This window comes from Musca domestica, unplaced genomic scaffold (assembly GCF_030504385.1).
Source record: "Musca domestica strain aabys unplaced genomic scaffold, Musca_domestica.polishedcontigs.V.1.1 91, whole genome shotgun sequence".
Taxonomy (NCBI): Eukaryota; Metazoa; Arthropoda; class Insecta; order Diptera; family Muscidae; genus Musca; species Musca domestica.
In genome coordinates this window covers 519,085-539,180 of record NW_026712439.1, presented here as the reverse complement: position 1 = coordinate 539,180, position 20,096 = coordinate 519,085, and the positions used below count along the sequence as shown (strand labels likewise).

General features: G+C 35.8%; 3 protein-coding genes across 10 annotated transcripts in view; 2 read left to right on the top strand and 1 right to left on the bottom strand.

The window, feature by feature from the left end:
- LOC101888554 (tyrosine-protein kinase transmembrane receptor Ror-like) overlaps window positions 1-20,096 on the bottom strand; it is a 71,486-nt gene that overhangs the window by 46,531 nt on the left and 4,859 nt on the right. For 4 of the 8 annotated variants that reach the window (XR_009344251.1, XR_009344249.1, XR_009344247.1 and 1 more), the window contains one exon: window positions 17,042-17,973. The exons of 1 other annotated variant lie outside the window; for it this stretch is intronic. Coding sequence is in view for 1 of the 7 variants with exons in the window: in XM_059131964.1 (XP_058987947.1) it covers window positions 17,521-17,545 (25 nt within the window). In the remaining 6 variants the exon portion in view is untranslated. Of the gene's footprint in view, window positions 1-16,637; window positions 16,962-17,041; window positions 17,974-20,096 lie in introns of those variants that run through there. 3 more of the 8 variants (XR_009344250.1, XR_009344252.1, XM_059131964.1) reach the window with 3 other exon arrangements.
- On the top strand, window positions 8,034-16,466 carry LOC131806971 (uncharacterized). Its single transcript, XM_059131961.1, has 2 exons — window positions 8,034-8,180; window positions 15,276-16,466. Exon 2 carries the CDS (start codon window positions 15,278-15,280, stop codon window positions 15,848-15,850), a length of 573 nt encoding a protein of 190 aa, XP_058987944.1. The 5' UTR covers window positions 8,034-8,180; window positions 15,276-15,277; the 3' UTR covers window positions 15,851-16,466.
- Window positions 18,801-20,096, top strand: part of LOC101892762 (tyrosine-protein kinase transmembrane receptor Ror) — a 108,678-nt gene continuing 107,382 nt past the window's right edge. The window contains exon 1 of the mRNA XM_059131959.1: window positions 18,801-18,912. Within this exon, the coding sequence (XP_058987942.1) occupies window positions 18,911-18,912 (2 nt within the window). The 5' untranslated portion in view covers window positions 18,801-18,910. The remainder of the gene's footprint in view (window positions 18,913-20,096) is intronic.

Genomic DNA, 20,096 nt, shown 5'->3' with positions numbered 1-20,096 from the left:
TTCGAGAAGAAATCCGAAACAGGAAGCAAAGAATAGGAGTCTTTCGATTCCTTCTTCGATTCCGTGACTTCTATTCATGATCGTTTACCTACCCAAATGTCTGAACTTGAATTAATCGAAATTTTAACGCGTAATCTACGTCCTGAAATTCGTCAAGAGCTTCTATATATCCCTGTAAACTCTTTAGCGCATCTGAGAAAATTAGTTCTCATGCGAGACAACTTCTTGAACGATGACTACGTTAGAAGAATGTTGTCTAATCGACAGGCAAATTAATTCTCAATCAAAAGACAAATTGCAAATATTTCTGATGTTCCAAACGATTCATGTGAAGATTCATCCGAGTCAATTAACGCAATTCAAAGTATTCCTCAAGAACTGCGATGATGGAATTGTGATGAGAATGATCATTTCTGGGAAGACTGCCTCAATAAAAGAAGAGTATTTTGTTACGGCTGTGGAGCCAAAAATACTTACAAGCCAAAGTGTGTAACTTGTGCCGAAGCAAAGCAAAAATTTCAGAAAAATTTTCGACAGGGAAACCTTCCGAAAAACAATCCCTAATCCAGGAAAATGTTGAAACAATATCACCACCTACAGTGTTGAATGCAAGTGCATCACAGAACAATATAAATTCAAATAATAATAAAACTGAAAATCCTTTATTGTTTTCCGATACAATAATTAAACATAGTTCAATTACAAATGTTTTACTACAAGCTTTGTCAAACAAAATATACTCCTTAACCCCTACTCTGAATGATAATCAGTCCCATTTAAGACAACTGTTTCCCAAACTACCATATCATAAGAGATATGAAATTGATATGCAACGACAAAATGAGATATTTAATGAATCTGACAAATTCGTTTCGTGTATCTCAAGACCAAAAAGATCGACTTTACATTATCGAAGGAATTTCCAATTAAAGAAGATCGCAAGAAAAATGTTAATATCTGCCATAATATCCCATCCTTCTGATAAGCGTTTTTACGCTCAAGTTTCTTTCCTCGAATTTACGGAATATGGTCTCTTAGACACAGGGGCTAACATAAGCTGCATAGGAGCCGACTTGGCCCATCATCCAATTCATCATTACCCAAATTTCGTCAAATGCAAATCTTTTGTTCGAACAGCGGATGGCAAGAACAAAGAAGTGAAAGGTTGCATAGAAGTTGATATCATGTTTAAAGGCCAAAAAAGAACCATAAAATTATTTATTATACCAAATATATCATCTCGCTTCTAGTGCCAAATATAATTCGTGCAATTGATGTTTTCGAGAAACCCTTAGAACATGATGTATCGTTGAAAGTTCCTTTAACAATTCAAAACCCTGATTTAGACATAGCCAGACAGGATTCTGAACCTAGTGAGCAGTACTACCCCATCACATCTGATCAACGATCCAAACTAGACATTGTCATATCCATGTTTCCAAATTTTTAAAAACAGGGCTTAGGAAGGACAAACCTCATAAAACATAAAATTAATATGCCTAATACCAATCCAATCAAACAACGATTTTACCCCGTGTCACCGGAGGTGGAAAAAATAATTTATAAAGAAATTGATCGTATGTTGGATTTGGGAGTTATTGAACTTTCTAACTCACCATGGAGTTCGCACATGCGCTTAGTAATCAATCCAGGAAAAGTTCGACTATGTTTGGATGCGAGGAAAATCAATTCCGTAACCCTAAAAGATGCGTATCCTCTACCCAAAATAGATAGAATTTTCGCACGATTACCGAAAGCTCATTTAATTTCCAAATTGGATCTAAAAGATGCGTATTGGCAGATTGCTCTAGATGATGATTCAAAAGCCTATACTGCATTTACCATTCCCGAACTTCCATTATACCAGTTTGTGGTGATGCCATTTGGACTTTTCACGGCTCCCCAAACCATGTGCCGGTTAATGGACCAATTGATACAACCCGACTTGAAAAACTGCGTTTTTGGGTATTTAGACGACCTTGTGGTAGTGTCGGAAGATTTTTTTACCCATTTGGAAGTACTAATGCGCATTGCGTCTCAATTTAGAAAGGCACACTTGACCATTAATTTGACCAAAAGTAAATTTTGCGTTATTCAAGTTAAATACCTTGGATATACGATTGGAAACGGAGGCATATCCACCGACCCCGAAAAAGTCACAGCTATTCTGAACTGGCCTGTGCCTAATTAGATTAGAGGATTTTTAGGGTTAGCAGGATGGTATCGTTGGTTCGTCAATAATTTTTCAACCGTAGTCGCTCCGATCTCGGACCTTGTCTCTAACAAGAAAAAATTCTGTTGGACACCTGAGGCTCAGAAGGCATTTAACAAAGTAAAGAAGCTATTAACCACAGCACCTGTTCTAGCAAATCCAGATTTCAGCAAGAAATTCTTCATTCACTGTGACGCTAGTAATTACGGAATTGGAGCGGTTCTCGTGCAATTAGATGACGAGGGCAATGAAAGGCCAATCGCCTATATGAGCCGAAAATTAAATACCGCCCAACATAATTACAGCATCACAGAGCGCGAATGTCTTGCTGTAATTGAGGCCATTTACAAATTCCCCTGCTATGTCGAAATGCAAGAGTTTGAGGTCATTACAGACCACTCGAGCTTATTATGGCTTCTCAAACAACAAGAACTCAGTGGCCGACTTGCTAGGTGGGTTTTCAAACTCCAATCCTACAACTTCACAATAAGTCATAGAAAAGGAAAGGATATTATCGTACCCGACGCCTTATCGCACATACCTGAAAACGACATTGCAGCACTTAATTTGTCTGAACCGGAAGTAGACCTCACCTCCCCTCATTTTAATGACTCCGATTATGATACCCTAAGGAATAAAATCACATCCAACCAATCAAAATACCCTGATATAAAGGTAGTAGATAACTTTGTCTATATCCGAACAGACCACTACCGGGGAGAAGAAGATCAAGAAAATAGATGTTGGAAACTATGGATACCACAAAAACTGCGACAACAAGTTTATTTAGAGCTCATGATTCGCCGATTTGCGCACACGCCAAATTCGCCGTAATTTCTTTTGGCCGGGGATGGTAAAAGACGTCCGACATTACGTCAAAAACTGCGAAAAGTGCAAAACTTCAAAAGCTCCAAACTTCACCATGAAACCGCCAATGGCAAACCAAATAATTTCGTATCGCCCATTCCAGAGGCTTTACATTGATTTTTTGGGTCCCTATCCCAGAAGTAAAACGGGGTATATAGGCCTTTTTATTGCACTTGACCATTTCAGCAAGTTTCACTGGTTGTGCAAACTCAGAGCTTTCAAGTCCAAATATATTATTGAATTCTTAGAGAGCCAGTTATTTCATATATCATAATGGGACTCAATTCCGTGCGAATGATTTTAATGCTTTCTTGACGTCGTATGGGGTCAAAAACGTTTATGCGGCTTTATATTCACCTCAAAGCAACGCTTCTGAAAAGGTAAATCGCTCCCTTCTGGCCGGAATTAGAGCATATATCAAAAAAGACCACCAACATTGAGATGAATCCATAAGTGCCATTAGCTGTGCTTTAAGAAATTCATACCATGAAACAACTCGCACATCCCCATATCACGCTTTATATGGTATCGATATGGCAACCCACGGTTCCACTTATCCGTTACTCCAAAATTTACAACTTTTGGACGAACCAAATTTTCATTTAACTAAGGATGATACCTTATATCTTAAACACTTAGACATCAAAAAATATATTCAGGAAGCCCATAGGCGAAACACTCATCAGTACAACTTGCGTTCAAAACCACAAAATTTTCAAACAGGTCAGGAAGTATTTCGACGAAATTTTGCTCAGAGCTCCGCCGAGAAGCGGTTTAACGCTAAGTTATCCCCTATGTTCATAAAGGCTAGAGTTCGAGAAAAAGTAGGAGATAATTATTACCTCTTGGAGGATCTACAAGGTAAAGTGGATGGAACTTATCACAGTAAATATATTCGACCATAGAACCCTCATCTTACTCCCTTTTTCCTGCTAATTGTACGTACCATAAGTACATAATTATACGGTTTTGTAATGGTCGTTTTTTCTAAACTAAACTTCTTTGATTTTTTTTTTATTATTCATAATTCTAGTACTTTTCTTGTCATCCACCTTCGATTTAAATAATTTGTATAATTCTTTTGAATTTTAACGATCTTGCTAGTTGTTATAGTTGGCAACAAATGTAATGTTGGGTTAAACATATACCGTAGATAATCAATGACAGTGGAAAGCTTAAATCAGATGATGACGATTATATGATACTCAGATGAACTCAACAGAGATTTAGTTTATGTACAAAAGAACTGAGAACATCCTTTTTCTTTCAACCTCTGAGGAGCTAACATCCAAATTTTCAATTCCTTTTCAAGTACACGGAAAAATCTTTAATAATCCTAAACATCATTTATATCCTAAAATATAATAGATCACACAGAGTGAACCATATTGTGATCGCAACTCAATTTTAACAATATTTCTTAGAAATATATGTAAGTATTTCCTTCATATAATAAGTGCAAAAAGTGATTTAGTGAGTATTTATCATAGAAAACCTTGTTCAACGACATAACTGGCTTTTTTCGGAAAGTTGTGGGACTTGGGCCAAGGGAAAGCGAAATATCAAGCAGTTCTCGGTACCAACCACATAACCTTATTCAGCCAGAAAAAATTTTGATATTGGAACTTCAACCTCAACCACCCTTATTTTGATGATATTTTAAAACTGGTAATGCTAAAATTACACCCTTTTGGATAGTCTGCCCAGCAACAGCAAATGCAGCTCATACCTAACCAGTTGTCATCAGAATCATTAACGTGGGTCAGTTTGGTGCAGAAAAAAAAAAAACAACAACAACAAAAAGAGATCGATTCATCAATAATTCGTCTGCCGTCAATTCAAAGTCAGCGACAACCACACTCCTCTGCAAAACTGTGTACAAAAAGTACTTCAACAGGTCGTCTGACGACAAAAACAACAAAGGTCATAAAATACACTTGCTACCCAAGTTCCTCTTCGACTGCCTAGCAACAACAATATTATTTGCATTGTAAGAGACCAGCACAAAGATCGTCATTACAAACAGAGTGATCATCGATTCAAATCAAATCTTCATCATATCGCTACAGATCACTGTTTCTTCAAACCAAGCAAATATTAATAATATTAAGAAGCAACGTGCTTCATTTGCGCAACCCAATGGCTTAGATTACCTCAAATACGTTTTAATCCTAACAACTAACGAAATATATTAAAATTCAGTTAATTTGTTCCATCATCATTTAACCACATATTTGCCAAGAAATCATAATTCCACTAATTCTACCATCATCTCCAGCTGAAAAGGGCCCTCTTCACGCCGATGGATCAACATTAATTTGGTGAGTTATTGTACTTTACTTATGCTTTGGTTTTTTATGTGATTTAATGATGATAGTTGTGTAAAGATAATTTGCAACACATTTCTGATTTGTTTCGTTGGAAATTCTAATGAATAATTCAACAGATTTTCTATTTTAAGTTATTAGATTGTTAATTTGGGACAATATTCTTTTTGCTACTTTTTTTGCCAAAAATCCTAAAAATGTAAACAAATCAGAAAAGCACTAAGCAAAATCTAGATATTAATTTTTTTATAATATATATAAAAAAAACTATAACCTTTGTTTATTACATTAGTATGTATATGTTAATTCTTGAGAATGAATAAGGAGTAATACTCCAATTTCGTTAGCAAATAACATGATTTTTTTTTAATAAATACTTTTATATTAGTTGTTAGAATAATGTACTCTGAGTAGTCTTTTTTTATGGGTGTTTCTTTTCGCTCCGGCCATGGTAGGATGATAATGTAATAACTTTTTAACGAATCTAAATTAGGGGTTCTTTATTTTATATTGCCTGAAGAACCAATGGCAGGGAGGGTTAAGAGGCAAGGTTCCCAAAATCACCTCGGGAATCATTCACAAAATAGGCAGTTTAGAAGGATTTTTTTTTAAGAAGAAAAGGTTAGCAATAACGGGGAATTTGTTATTTTATTATGGCCAATATCATAGATTTTTTTGTATATAAAAACAGGAGTCTACATAATATTCTATTGTGTCGTACCCACAGTTATTCCTCTTGGAAAGGACCCGAACCTCCCCAACCACTGCTTGCTAGCCCTATTAATGGCTCCTACGTCCTTATTCAATGGAGATTTTTAGTCGAACTTCTTAGGATTAATAATCGAGAATAGTTGGTACGTTACAGGTAGAGCATGCTCGCCAACATATTTAGAATCTTCTTGGCTCCCATAAATTTATGTGTGTAAAAAGAAGAAATTATATAATTTTCCTGTGTTACCCGGCATAATTTCCTTTTACCAAATGATGACACGTATGCACCTACTATGAACCAGGTATTACCAAGTTTGCCCCAACTCGAAAGAAGTTCCACTGTAACCCTTGGAGAGGTGAGGCCGAAGGAATAAGGCAAATATTTATGGAATACTTTAATAATGAGGGGAGCCTTAATTGGATTTAATTAATTGTTTATCATTAAAACATATTTTATCTACATTCTTTCAGTTATAGATTTTAATTAAATATAAATAACTGTTAGTTTGTAACTATTAATTAATATATAAAATAAAAACTTATTAAAAACTCGAAGTCATTTGTTTAAGACAATAATGTGCCGATCGGCGGCTACATGATAACCAAATAACATTTAGCGTGTTAAATGGAAGACACATTGCACATACGTAGGATTTATTTGATGGAGCGACTCTTGACCTTTCCATTAATACCATATTTGTCGATGTGGTCAGATCAGCATTATAGCCTAGTATATACACAGTTTTTCAATCAAACTTTTATAGTTTATTATTGACAACATTGCCCACGAGTTTGAAGTTTATGCAAAGGAAGAGGCAAATTTTTTAGTTACCAGTACCCAATCACAATCTATTGATCATAAGACATGAATAGTACATGTTCATAAAAGATGCTAGTTTTTTGCGCAACAGTGTTGTTTGTTACATTACCGGTGGCTGCATAAATAACATCATAAAAATGATGTACATATACACACACACATGCACATATATGCAGCCACCGGTAAATTCCAATGCTGAATTCAAATAAATAAGCATCGTCACCAGCCAAAACAGGTTTGCTGTGACGATGCAAATTGGAGTTAGATCAGTTCTGTCTCGAATTTAAAAGCGCGTACGCAAGGTTCCCCCCCGAAGTGAACAGTGCCCAAAAACAGAAAAAAAACAAAGTGTCAACAAAAAAAAAACATCATACTAAAAACATAAAACATTGTACAAAAAACATAAAACATTGTACAAAAAAAAGTAAAAATTAATTGAACAAAAAAAAACCTAAAACTAGAACAAAAAAGTGTGAACGAAACAAATTGAATTTTAAACATTGAAATAAAACAATACAAAAAAAAAACAAAAATAAAACAACATCTTTTAATTAAAGAAAACATAAAAAAGGTGAAATAAAAAACATTTGGTCCTCCAGAGCCGGATCATAAGGTGAAGTTTTTAGAATATTAAAAACAAAAAAAACAAAGTATTAAGTGGACAGACACAGTGAAGTGAAACAAAAACAAAAGTGCATAATAACATATAAATAAATAAATTAACAAAAAGTGACGTTTAAAAAAGTGCAACGAAAAGAAAAAGTGCTACAAAAAAAAATAGAAAGTACACTGTGCTACAAAAAAGTGACATTAAACAAACAAATATATATTTTTACAAATTTACTACAAAAAAGGGACAACACACAGTGCTACAAAACAAACAGAAAATACACAGTGCTACAAAAGTGACATTAAAAAGTGATACAAAGTGACATTACACGGTGCTACAGAACTAAAAGAAATTACACAGTGCTACAAAAATAAACAAAAATTAATTAAATTTTTTATTTTTTTGGCAAAAAAAAGTCTACACAAAAGACAAAATACAAAAATAAAAAGTGTAACAAAAAGTGACAGTACACAATATCACAAAAAAACCAAACAAAATCAAGAAGTACGCAAAATTGTGGAAGATGCCAGAAGACCACGAAGGACTCCGGCAACACAACAACAATAGTAACAACAACAACAAGAACAACACTACAATAACGAATTTTTTTTGAGACCCAAAGGCCAAATCAAAGTGAGTACTCAATCAAATTTATCTTGTTAAACATAAAGGGCATACCGGGAGCAGGCAAATCCTCAATATTTGCATTGACCCGAAGATTCCCATACTTTGAAATCTCAAGTTGACACTTTTTAAAGTTGCTGCGTTGCCTCTAAGACACTTTTTTGAGAAAATTTCCCTTTTTGGAGCCACTTTGTGGACGGACATCTAAATATAGACTCACATAGGCGCAATAAGTACTTATAAAATAGCGCGAATTTTCATACACATAAATACATAATATTGGAATTTGCTGAACGTGCAGTTCAAAAAATAAATAAGTGCCATATTAAAAAAAAAAACATTCTTATTGGAAAATTGGCGTCACTTGACACACATATAAACGCCATATTGGAAAAAACATTCTTATTGGAAAATTGGCGTCGCTTGACACACATATAAACGCCATATTGGAAAAAAATCTAGCGTCACATAAAAATATATAATCGCCATATTTTTAACATTTTTGGCGTCACAAAAATACATAAGCGAAATACATAGCAACCGTTTGGTGGACAGACGGATTTTGCAAATAATAGCGTCTAGTGGACGGACATGAAACAATACTTAACCTAGAATTTTTTTCGGGATTTTTGAAAAAAATTAGATTGGCGTCTGTGGACAGACAAAAGAGAAAAAAATCGATTCCATATATAATATAACACATTTTATTATATTTTACAAATCTCTTAACATTTTTAAATCAAGAAAAACATTTCTGGGACCCAAAATTTATTTCTGGATTTTTTCCCAGAAATATTTTGCTGGTATTTTTTTTGCTTTTTGCTAAAACAAACATTTTGAAAGAATTTGCTGAACGAAAAAAGTTACTTTTTGGAAACTTTTGTGGAAATTTTAATTGGAGTTTGACACAACAAACATTTTGCTGGGATATACAAATTTTTTGGAAAATTTTGCAAATTATTGGAATTTTTCTGGAGAAAAAAATTTTGTGGAACTTGACCCAATACTAGCACCTTGTGATTTTAAATTAATTACCTAGCGTTTTTAGAAAATTTGTTGCTTCAACCAAAATTTCATAGCAATATTTTTGGCTCGTCAAAATTTAAAATTCCTCCTGCAATTTTATGGTAATATTTTTGAGGATTCTTTGTTCGACAACCCAGCACACATTTTTATTTCAATAGAAAATATTTTTCCTTTTGGAAATATTTATTGAAAATTTTCATTTTCTACAATTTTACTGCTGGGAAAAAACCCTCGTTGGTGGAAAATCAAAAATCTTTTGGTCGTTTTTGTAGCGTTTTTTGCCTGTACAATCCTCACCTTTACTCTTTTTGGAATAATATTGATTATTTCTGGATTTTCTTAAAATAAAATATCCCTGTGAGTGGATTTCAAGATATTTTATGACACCTTGGTATATCTTGATTGAGTTTGACTTCTCTGGACAACCCAGCAAACATTTTTAAACAAAATTATTTCGGCGTCTCATACAAAGTAAAGTTTCTGGGATTTTGCAAGAACTTTCAAGTCTTTGGAACAAAACGAAATATAATTCGACCCAAACCAAAAATTGTACATAGATTTCGTTGATCAAATTGAAGAAGATAGCTTATCCTTATTTTTTAAAAATATAAATTTGGATAAAAGTTTGAATCTTATTCCAAGTCAATCCTTTTCATTGGGTTGCCTTTCCTTTTTGCAACACAACAAAATTTCGGTAAAGGTTAATACTCAGTCATCAAGATGGATAAGACCCTAAGCGAAAAATTCGCAAACTGCGTCAACGATCTTCAGGATTATATTTCAATTTTTTCAATAACCAAACCGGATGACACGGTTCATACTTTGGAGACAACACGCATGGAGTTGGATTCTGCATGGGACCAGCTCAAAAGGGCATATTTAGACTGCCGTGATTATGTTCCGGAGGAAAAACCATCGACAAAAATAAACTGAGGAAACATTATTTGGATACCATGGGATCATATAAACAGGCGCTGATAAATGGACAATTCAATGTTCAATAAATGGACAAATTCAAAATATTTTGGATGAAAAGGCACAGGAGAAAATGAAAAGAGATTCAGAGATGTCACAGCAAGGAAAGGAAGTGGATTTTACGCCAATATCACGGCTGCCGCCATGCGACACAGACACCTTTAAAGGGGGTTATCGAGAATGGCCGACTTTCAGAGATTTATTTTCGGCAATTTACATAAACAATTCAAAATTAAGTAATGTCGAAAAGTTATTCCATTTGACTCAAAAGACAGCAGGAGAAGCACGAGAAATTATAACGCATGTTCCCCTAACTAATGATGGATTTGCACTAGCGTGGAAAAATCTTACGGATCGTTATGAGAACAAAAGGATGCAAATTAATGAAGAAATTAAAACACTTTTTAATCTACCTGGTGTTTCTACAGAGTCAAGTCACACTATTCAAAAACTACAACGCACTGTAAATAGCTGTATTCAAACTTTGGGGATGCTTGACGTCGATGTAAAAGGATGGGATCCGATTTTAATATACATTTGCTCAACAAAATTACCTAGAGGCTTTTTAGAAGAATTCGAGAACTCATTAAGCGATTGTAAACAAATACCAAAATGGGAACATTTTGACGATTTCTTAACAAACAAATTCAAAACCTTGGAATCAGTAGGGAATATAAAACCCTCAACATCAAAATTTGCTCAACAGAAGCAAAATAGCATCAATAAACCTAGATTTTTGAAAACATTTCAAACAAATGTCGCAAAAAATACAACCAATTTTGGAGGAAGAAACAACTTAGCACAACCTCAATAAAAAAAATTACAAAATACTCAAACATGTCAAGTCTGCAAATCAAATCATTTTATCAGGGATTGCAGCGAATTTTTAAAAAAGAGTGTAAATGACAGAATTCACACTGTGAAAACGTCACACTTATGCTATAACTGCTTGTCTTCAAACCACGGAGTAAAAGATTGCAAAAGTCGCTTTGGTTGTCGTATCTGTACTATGAGACATAATACTTTGTTACACAAGGGGTCGGAAACCCGAACCACAAACACATACCTAGCTCGAGTGGAAGCACAACCTAGTACCAGTGCGGCTGCTCTTTCAAATCACATACAGTCCACTACCAACCTAGAACCAACTACTATTACCACTTTGACCCTCCAAGATGAGCGAATTAGTGAACAACAATCTGGAGGAACTCTACTTTTCACAGCAATAGTACAAATTGAAACCAAAGGACAACTATACGATGCCCGAGCTCTAATAGATTCAGGATCACAATCCACTTTTATTTCTGAGAAGATGAAAAACCTCTTGAAATTACCCACAAGGAACAATCTAGTTCATTTCACCGGCCTTAGTCAATTTGTTGCCGAAACATCTACGAAATCTTGCTTGTTTACTATGAGGTCCAAATACGACCGTAGCTTTAAACTGGAAGTATGGGCTCCAGTTCTAAATAATTTACCTTCAAATTTACCACCACAAAACTTAGATGAATCACAACTTCGAGATGTAACCTCATTAGAACTGGCTGACCCGAAATTTTACTTTAGTCAACCCATTGATTTACTTATTGGAATGGACATAGGACCATTAATATTCACACTTGGAACTCCGATGAGAACATTTGGATCAATTTTAACTCAAAAAACCAAATTTGGATGGATAGTTGGAGGACCCATACCGGGAAGCACTCTTCAACGAAAACAAATATCACTTCTAAATACAACATCAATAGAGAAAGTACTTACACGATTTTGGGAGGTGGAAGAGACCCCTAAAAAAGTTTTACGGTCAGAAGAAGACCAATTTTGTGAACAAAATTTTACTGAAACAACAATACGAAACAAGGATGGAAGATATGTGGTGACTCTCCCATTCAAAAAATGCGAAGAATTAGGAAATTCCCGAAACATTGCCTTAGCTCAATTCTACAGAATGGAGAAAAAACTTATGAAAACGCCCGAGATAAAAGAACAATATGATGCCTCAATACTTGAATATTTAGAACTTGGTCATATGCGGAGGATCAATCCGGATGAAAGAGACGAAATGCCCAATTATTATGTACCACATCATGCAGTAATTAAGCCAGATCGAATCACGACAAAGTTAAGAGTCGTCTTCAATGCTTCTTGTCCATCATCAAACAAAACAAGTCTCAATGACATATTGTTTCCGGGACCCATTTTACAACAAGATTTGGTACTACAAATTCTAAAATGGAGATTTTTTAAGTATGCTTTTAACGCCGATATTACTAAAATGTATAGGCAAATACTGTTGGATTCAACTCAAACAAAATATCAAAGAATTCTGTTTAGAAAATCGCCAACAGACCCAGTTGAAGACTATGAATTACTAACTGTAACATTTGGAGTAAATTGCGCACCGTTTCTGGCACTGAGAACTCTTATGAAATTGGCAGATGATGTTCAAGATTCGTATCCAATAGCTGCAAGAATTATAAGACAAAATCTTTATGTGGATGATGTACTTGCGGGTGGACACACAATTGAGGAGACTATAAAAGCTCGGAAGGACTTAGTAGCAGCGCTCGAATCCGCTGGATTTCAACTTATGAAATGGGCCTCAAATTATCATACAATAATAAAAGATATTCCACAAGAAAATTTATTGCCTCTTAACTGGTTGGATATCTCTGAAGATGCGTCCACGAAAACGTTGGGAATTCGATGGAATATATCAGGTGATTTTTTCACTTTTACACCTCCAACCGTGGAAAACAAAAACATTTACACAAAACGAGAAGTTTTATCAACTATAGCCAAATTGTTTGATCCATGCGGATGGCTAGCGCCAATAGTGGTGGTAGCAAAACTGATAATGCAACAAATTTGGCTGGATAAAATCGATTGGGATGATACACTGAAACCAATCACCCATATAAATTGGCAAAACTTTGTCAAAAATAGCAATGATATTAAATCTCTCAGAGTTCCAAGATGGATACAGTTTACACTAGATGCTTCTGTTGAGATTCATTGATTTTGTGACGCATCGGAGAGCGCGTATGGAGCAACGCTATATGTTCGGATTGAAAAAACTGACCATACCACACATACCTTTTTATTAGCAGCAAAGACTCGTGTAGCACCAATCAAAAAACTATCAATACCAAGGCTCGAATTATGTGGGGCAGTATTACTTTCCAAATTAGCAAAATCTATTACAAACAGTCTACAAATATCAAAATATTCAACACATTTTTGGACAGACTCTACTATCATCTTGGCCTGGTTAAAAAAGCCTCCTTGTCATTGGAGCACCTTTGTGGGAAATAGAGTCTCGGAAATATCTGATAATGTTGGGCAAGAAAACTGGAAACATGTTGACTCTGAAAGCAACCCAGCTGACATTGCTAGTCGTGGATGTTCTCCAACTGAACTAACGACTCATGAGCTCTGGTGGCATGGACCTCAATGGCTCAAAATGCCAAAAGATCGTTGGCCATCGCAAGATATCCCAAACGACACAAATTTAGAGGCTAAAGCTGTAAAAGTTCTGACTATATTTCAAGAAAGAGATGATCCATTAAAAAATTTCTCATCATTGGCAAAAGTCTACCGATCATACGCCTATGCTCTGCGATTTTGGAAAAATACTGGCGCAAATCGGCAAAATCTTCGCTCCTCATCAATAGATCTTACCGCAGCCGAAATCCAAGATGGAAAACGATCTTGCATAATTCGTACACAAAAATTCGTTTATGCAGATGAATATAATTCACTAATGAAAAAGTCTCCAATTTCTCCATCTAGCCCTCTATTGACGTTAAACCCGTTTCTCGACTCAAAGGGTATTATTCGAGCTAATGGCAGATTAGTTCAATCTCCAGCCCTTACATATAGCGAACGTCATCCCATAATACTACCACACGGAACTACCCTTAGCAAATTGTTGGTCGAATTCACTCATAAGATCACTTTACATGGTGGTAATCAATTGATGACCCGAGTGCTAAGATCCGAATTCTGGATATTTGGACTCAAATCTCTGGTTAAACAAACTATACGAAAATGTCGAATCTGCTTAATTCACAAGAAACAAACCCAAACTCAAATAATGGCCTCGCTGCCACCCGAACGTACTTTTCTGTCTCGACCCTACAAACACTGGGGTAGATTTCGCAGGACCCTTTAATATTAAAAGTTATTCAGGAAGGGCTTGCTTTATTACAAAAGGCTATGTTTGCCTGTTCGTCTGCTTCGCCACCAAGGCTATACATTTAGAACCAACTAGCGATTTATCTACATATGCCTTTCTCGCCGCTTTCTCCAGATTCATAAGTCGGCGAGGTTGTCCGTCTTGTATATTTTCCGACAAGGGACCAATTTTGTGGGAGCGGTCGATCTATTAAAGCGAGATCGATTAGCTTTCATGAAGGATATTCAAAGTACCACAATCCAAAACAATTTCAATCAAAATCTTACTTGGAAATCTTACCTGGCGCTCCGCACATGGGCGGTTTGTGGGAGGCCGGCGTTAAATCGTTTAAAATGCATTTGCGAAAAAGTGTTCCAAAAATGAATTTCACATTTGAAGAATTTACAACTATCTTAGCAAGAATTGAAGCCTGCCTTAATTCGCGACCCTTAAGTCCTGGTAGCGATGATCCAAATGACCTTTCCCCGTTAACTCCTGGTCATTTCTTAATTGGAACATCAATTCTTACTCCTGCTGAACCCGACATTTCCGACACAGATCTTAGTCTAGTAAATCGTTGGAGACGACTCAAAGTTATTTCACAATACTTTTGCAATAGGTGGAAATTAGAATATCTCCACGAACTTCACAGAAGAACTAAATGGAAGCGTGAAAAGGAGAATGTCAAAGAAGGAGATTTAGTAGTCATAAAGGACGATAGGTTGGCTCCAAATGAATGGAAGTTGGGTCGAATTGCAAAAACATATGTCGGTAGCGATCAGAATACGAGGGTTGTAGACATACGGACATCAAGTGGCAACATTAGCAGACCTATCACAAAAATTGTCAAATTGTTTTCCGACTGACTAGCCGGAATCCTACTTAAAAAAGAACATAGTACTCGCCTTTGGTTTTTTTTTCAGATATGGCTGCCTACTTGCCCAATCAAGACTGCCGTTTAGATGATCGCAGCCGCAGTCCCAACCAATCCGCACGTCCAACAGCGAGAAGTTCTAGCAGACCCAGACGCCCAACCGAACCCATTCCCAGCAGACCGGCTCATAGACACCGCAGACTTCCCAGTTCCACATCGCCAGAAAGACGTCAACGAAGCCGCTCCGCTGCAAGATCCCGCCAACGCCAAGAACGACCCAGCTATTGGCAGTATTCCTGTGGGTTGTGTCAGGAGGACCATGCCCTCAGTGCTTGCGAGAGGTTTCGCCACCAGACCCCCTTCCAGCGCTATGAGACTGTGGAGCGTAGGGGGTACTGCAGAAATTGCCTTGCCAGAAGTCATTTGGCCCCTGACTGTCCGTCGTTGACTGGTTGCAGGAGGTGCAACAATCGGCATCATACGCTGCTACACGGGGCGTCTCAGCTGGAGGAAGTATCTCTAAACGTGGAAGTTGTAACAACACCAAACTTTGCGTGGGATTTGGCAGCGATTTACCACCTTTACGGTTTCGCCCCGCCGCACAAACAGCCACTGGAGTCTTAGAGTCAATGCCTTGATAATCGAAGATTTGCCCAGGCGCATTTACTCGGACCCGATCCTCGAGGACCCCACAAGAAGTTTCAGAAATTGCGCCCTAGCCGACCCTGATCCCCGAGGCAACAATCCCGTCGATGTGGAACTGGGTGCTGACGTTTACTCAGCCATAAGAAAAGACGAGTGCAAGGAGGCTGGAATTGGAGATGTCCTGGCCTATGATACCCAGCTGGGTTACGTGTTTGCAGGTCCAATAAAAAATATGCCAAAAATATAAAGAACAATATTGTATTTCAAAGATGAATGTAAACACTTGTCATTCGGGGGCCAGAAATGTTCATAAAAGATGCTAGTTTTTTGCGCAACAGTGTTGTTTGTTACATTACCGGTGGCTGCATAAATAACATCATAAAAAAATGATGTACATATACACACACACATGCACATATATGCAGCCACCGGTAAATTCCAATGCTGAATTCAAATAAATAAGCATCGTCACCAGCCAAAACAGGTTTGCTGTGACGATGCAAATTGGAGGTAGATCAGTTCTGTCTCAAATTTAAAAGCGCATACGCAAGGTTCCCCCCCGAAGTGAACAGTGCCCAAAACAGAAAAAAAAACAAAGTGTCAACAAAAAAAAACATTATACAAAAAACATTGTACAAAAAACCAAAACCAATTGAACAAAAAAAAAGTAAAAATTAATTGAACAAAAAAAAAAAACCTAATACTAGAACAAAAAAGTGTGAACGAAACAAATTGAATTTTAAACATTGAAATAAAACAATACAAAAACAAAAAACAAAAATAAAACAACATCTTTTAATTAAAGAAAACATAAAAAAAGGTGAAATAAAAAACAGTACATATAAAAAAATATGTTCGGCTTTTGGATATCTTTTATCCAGTCAGTTCAATTACAAATAAGATAAATTCATTCATATTAGTAATTTCTAAGTAAGTTATGTAAATAATATAAATTAGTGAAATCCACGAGATTGCGAAATGTTAAACAGCTATAAAACACATATAATGTTAATTCAATACATTTTGATATTTAATATCGTATCAGTCAGTAGGAGATCATATGTAGCATAAAAATTTGTGTTTTTTTTTTCTGAGAAAAAATAAATATTAATAAAATATTTAAGTTTTAATATAAATACGGACTTATTTATTTAACAGTAAAGAAATCACCTTCAACGAACACCCCCTCCATAAATAAATAATAGTTCCAAAACGTCTTTTAGTGATTGTGGACTGATATTTTGTGGTTTGCTTATAAGTTCCCTCATAAGGCACTGAACTTGCCATCCAGCTTCGTTTTGATGTTCCACACTAATTTCCTCCATTTGCCCAGCAACAAAATTGCCCAACCATGCAAACTTTAATTTCTTCTTTTCAGATAAAACTTTCCTAAGTACATTTAGGCCATTTCTAAAATTATTCATTGTGTTCTGAAAAGAAAGAGCTGTTATTTACTTCCTACGTAATAATAAGTAAACAAAAAGTATCAGTCAACCGATCTTTTACAAAGGGAAAAGCAAAGCTTCTGAAGGATACAAGATTTACTTTAAGCTTCTTCTTTGGTAGTTCTTGGGTATATTTATAATCCTCGTTTACATCTTTCGCATGATCCTCGCACACATCTTCTACATGACCCTTGCTCACATCCTTTACAATGTGTTCCGGAACTGTGTTCTGAAAATGTAAGTACATAATAATTATATACATATATCATGACGCCTTTAGCGAAAACTTTCCTCAATGTTATGCGTTTTTAAGAGGCATAAATGATCATAGCACCATAGCTTAGGTGAATAGAGATAGCCATTTCCTGCGCCACTTTTCCTTGAGTTTGCGAGAAGCCTTTGGTCCTGCATAAATTGCACTCTTAAATTCCTCCATTTTCGCTGGGCCTCCTTTACATGTAGGGAACCATCATATTTTAACAATCCGTCCCCAACTTTTGACCATACTTGGGCCTTTTTAACCCTGTCCAAATACTCAGGGGAACGACAGTTATATAAACAGGGATGTTGTTGCACGTATACAGTTAGATGTTCTACAGCCTCATGAGTCCATTTCACTGCCACATTTTTTTCTATTTGCACTTTCTTAATACTAAACTATAATATAATTATATTATTGTCCTCTATATATTATTTTATTTTAATATAATGTTATTGTAATATATATATATATATATATATATATATATATATATATATATATATATTTTTTTTTTTTTTTTTTTTTTTTTTTTTTTTTTTGATTTCTTGCAGCACAATTTTTAAATAATTTTTCTATTGCCTGTGTACAACTCGAAATATAAAATGAAAAATGAAAAGAAATCAAAGAAATGACGTGCAGCCATCTTGATTTGAGAGTTACGAATTTAAGCACAAATAAAATTTTCAGATTACAGAAGGTTGTGTACATAGTGTCACCCCCTATACCTCTTACTATAAACTCATTTTCACATTAATGAAAATTTTCATAGTCTGACATAACTAACGTGACCATACGTCCCGCTTTGGGCGGGACAGTCCCGCTTTGAGGTTATCTGTCCCGCTGTCCCCAGCGAGAGCAAAAATGTCCCGCTTTCGAAAATACTGGATATTGATATTGATGAAAAATACATGAGTTATTTTTTTCCCCGTGAACATATAATTTATTTGCATAGTTTTTTTCAAGCAACATTAACATTAAAATTAACTCGAAAGATTTTGTAATGCTAATGCTGGAGTTAATGTCGACGTCGTCGACAGCGTCAAATTTCAAAAAAATTGAATCGTATGAAATTTTATGAGAGCAGTTAATCTTAACGCCGTAAGAAATTCGACGCCGAAAAAGTTCAATCTGTTTTAACTTTTTCGGCGTCGTCGACGGCGTTGACATTAACTCCAGCATAACAAGGGAAATCACCAAATTAAAAATGCTTATAAAAACAGAAAAAGTTTCTGTCACTCTGTCAGTACCCTAAGCATAGACGCTCTAAATTGTTCTGGTATCTTTTCATCGAGGAGTCGGAGAAGGCGAGCAAAGTCAAACAATTTATTTTCAATGTTAGTGATTGTAACATTACAATAATGCCTAAACGCAAGTGTACTTTTAACATTTCTTTGCAAAATAAGTATCCATTTATAAAACAAAGAAGTGGTGAATCAGACGTTACGTGTGAAAAATGTACTGATTTTAGTGTTGGACATGGTGGTGCCAGTGATATTGAGAATCATTTCAATCGGAAAAACAAAAGCTTTCTGATCAAGCTGCCGCTTCAAGCTCGTCAATGCTTTCTTTTTTTAAAAGAACAAATTTGGCGACTTCCAAAGACTTGGATATAGCTGCAGCGGAGGGTGCGTGGGAGTACCACACAGTGCAAGAAAACCACAGTTTTCGTTCGGATGACTGTGCTTCAAATCTAATACAAACATATTTTGAGCAAAAATTTAGATGTGCCCGTACAAAATCACAAGTGCTTCCAATCATGGCTCAAAAAATTATTCCCTGTTTTAGTTCGCTATTTTGTACCATACGAAGGCGTGAGAGTCAGGATTTTAGAGTTTCAAAAGCAGCCAGGCGAATCATCTGATATAATTGTGGATTATTTGAAAGAAGTATTATCTTGCAATGATTTGAATAAGAAAATTGTGGCATTTTGTGCAGACAATACAAACTGCAATTTCGGAGGAAAGAATAGAAAAGGGATAAATAATGTTTACGCGAAATTGAACCTATCCGTCGGAAGGCAGCTCATTGGGATTGGGTGTGGAGCCCATATAATTCATAATGCTATCAAAACAGCCGCAGATTGTCTCCCTGTTGACTTCGAATGCATCATTGTGAAAATTTATTTATTCTTCTACATCTACAGCATTCGGGTAGAAGTTCTGAAAGAGTTCTGTGATTCCACCGACACAGAGTATCAGAAACTGTTGGGCTACAGTAAAACAAGGTGGCTTGCTTTAATGCCGGCGCTTGAGAGAATTTTAAAGATGTTTCAGCCTTTGAAAACCTATTTTCTGAGCATAGATAAATGCCCTACTATTTTAAAAACGTTTTTCGAAAATCCCAGCTCTGAATTGTGGTTATATTTTTTGCACGCACAGACAGCGATTTTTCATCAAGCCGTGTTGAAAATCGAGGGACAAAACGTGTCCGCAATAGAGTCTGCGAATGTAATCAGCTCCATTCCTACTTGAAAACTAGACCCGATATTTTAAAACTAATTTGCTCTGCTGACAAATGG

What these genes read in the sequence shown, in the direction of transcription:
- LOC131806971 (XM_059131961.1), top strand. Translation starts at nt 15,278, where the DNA reads ATGGCTGCCTACTTGCCCAATCAAGACTGCCGTTTAGATGATCGCAGC.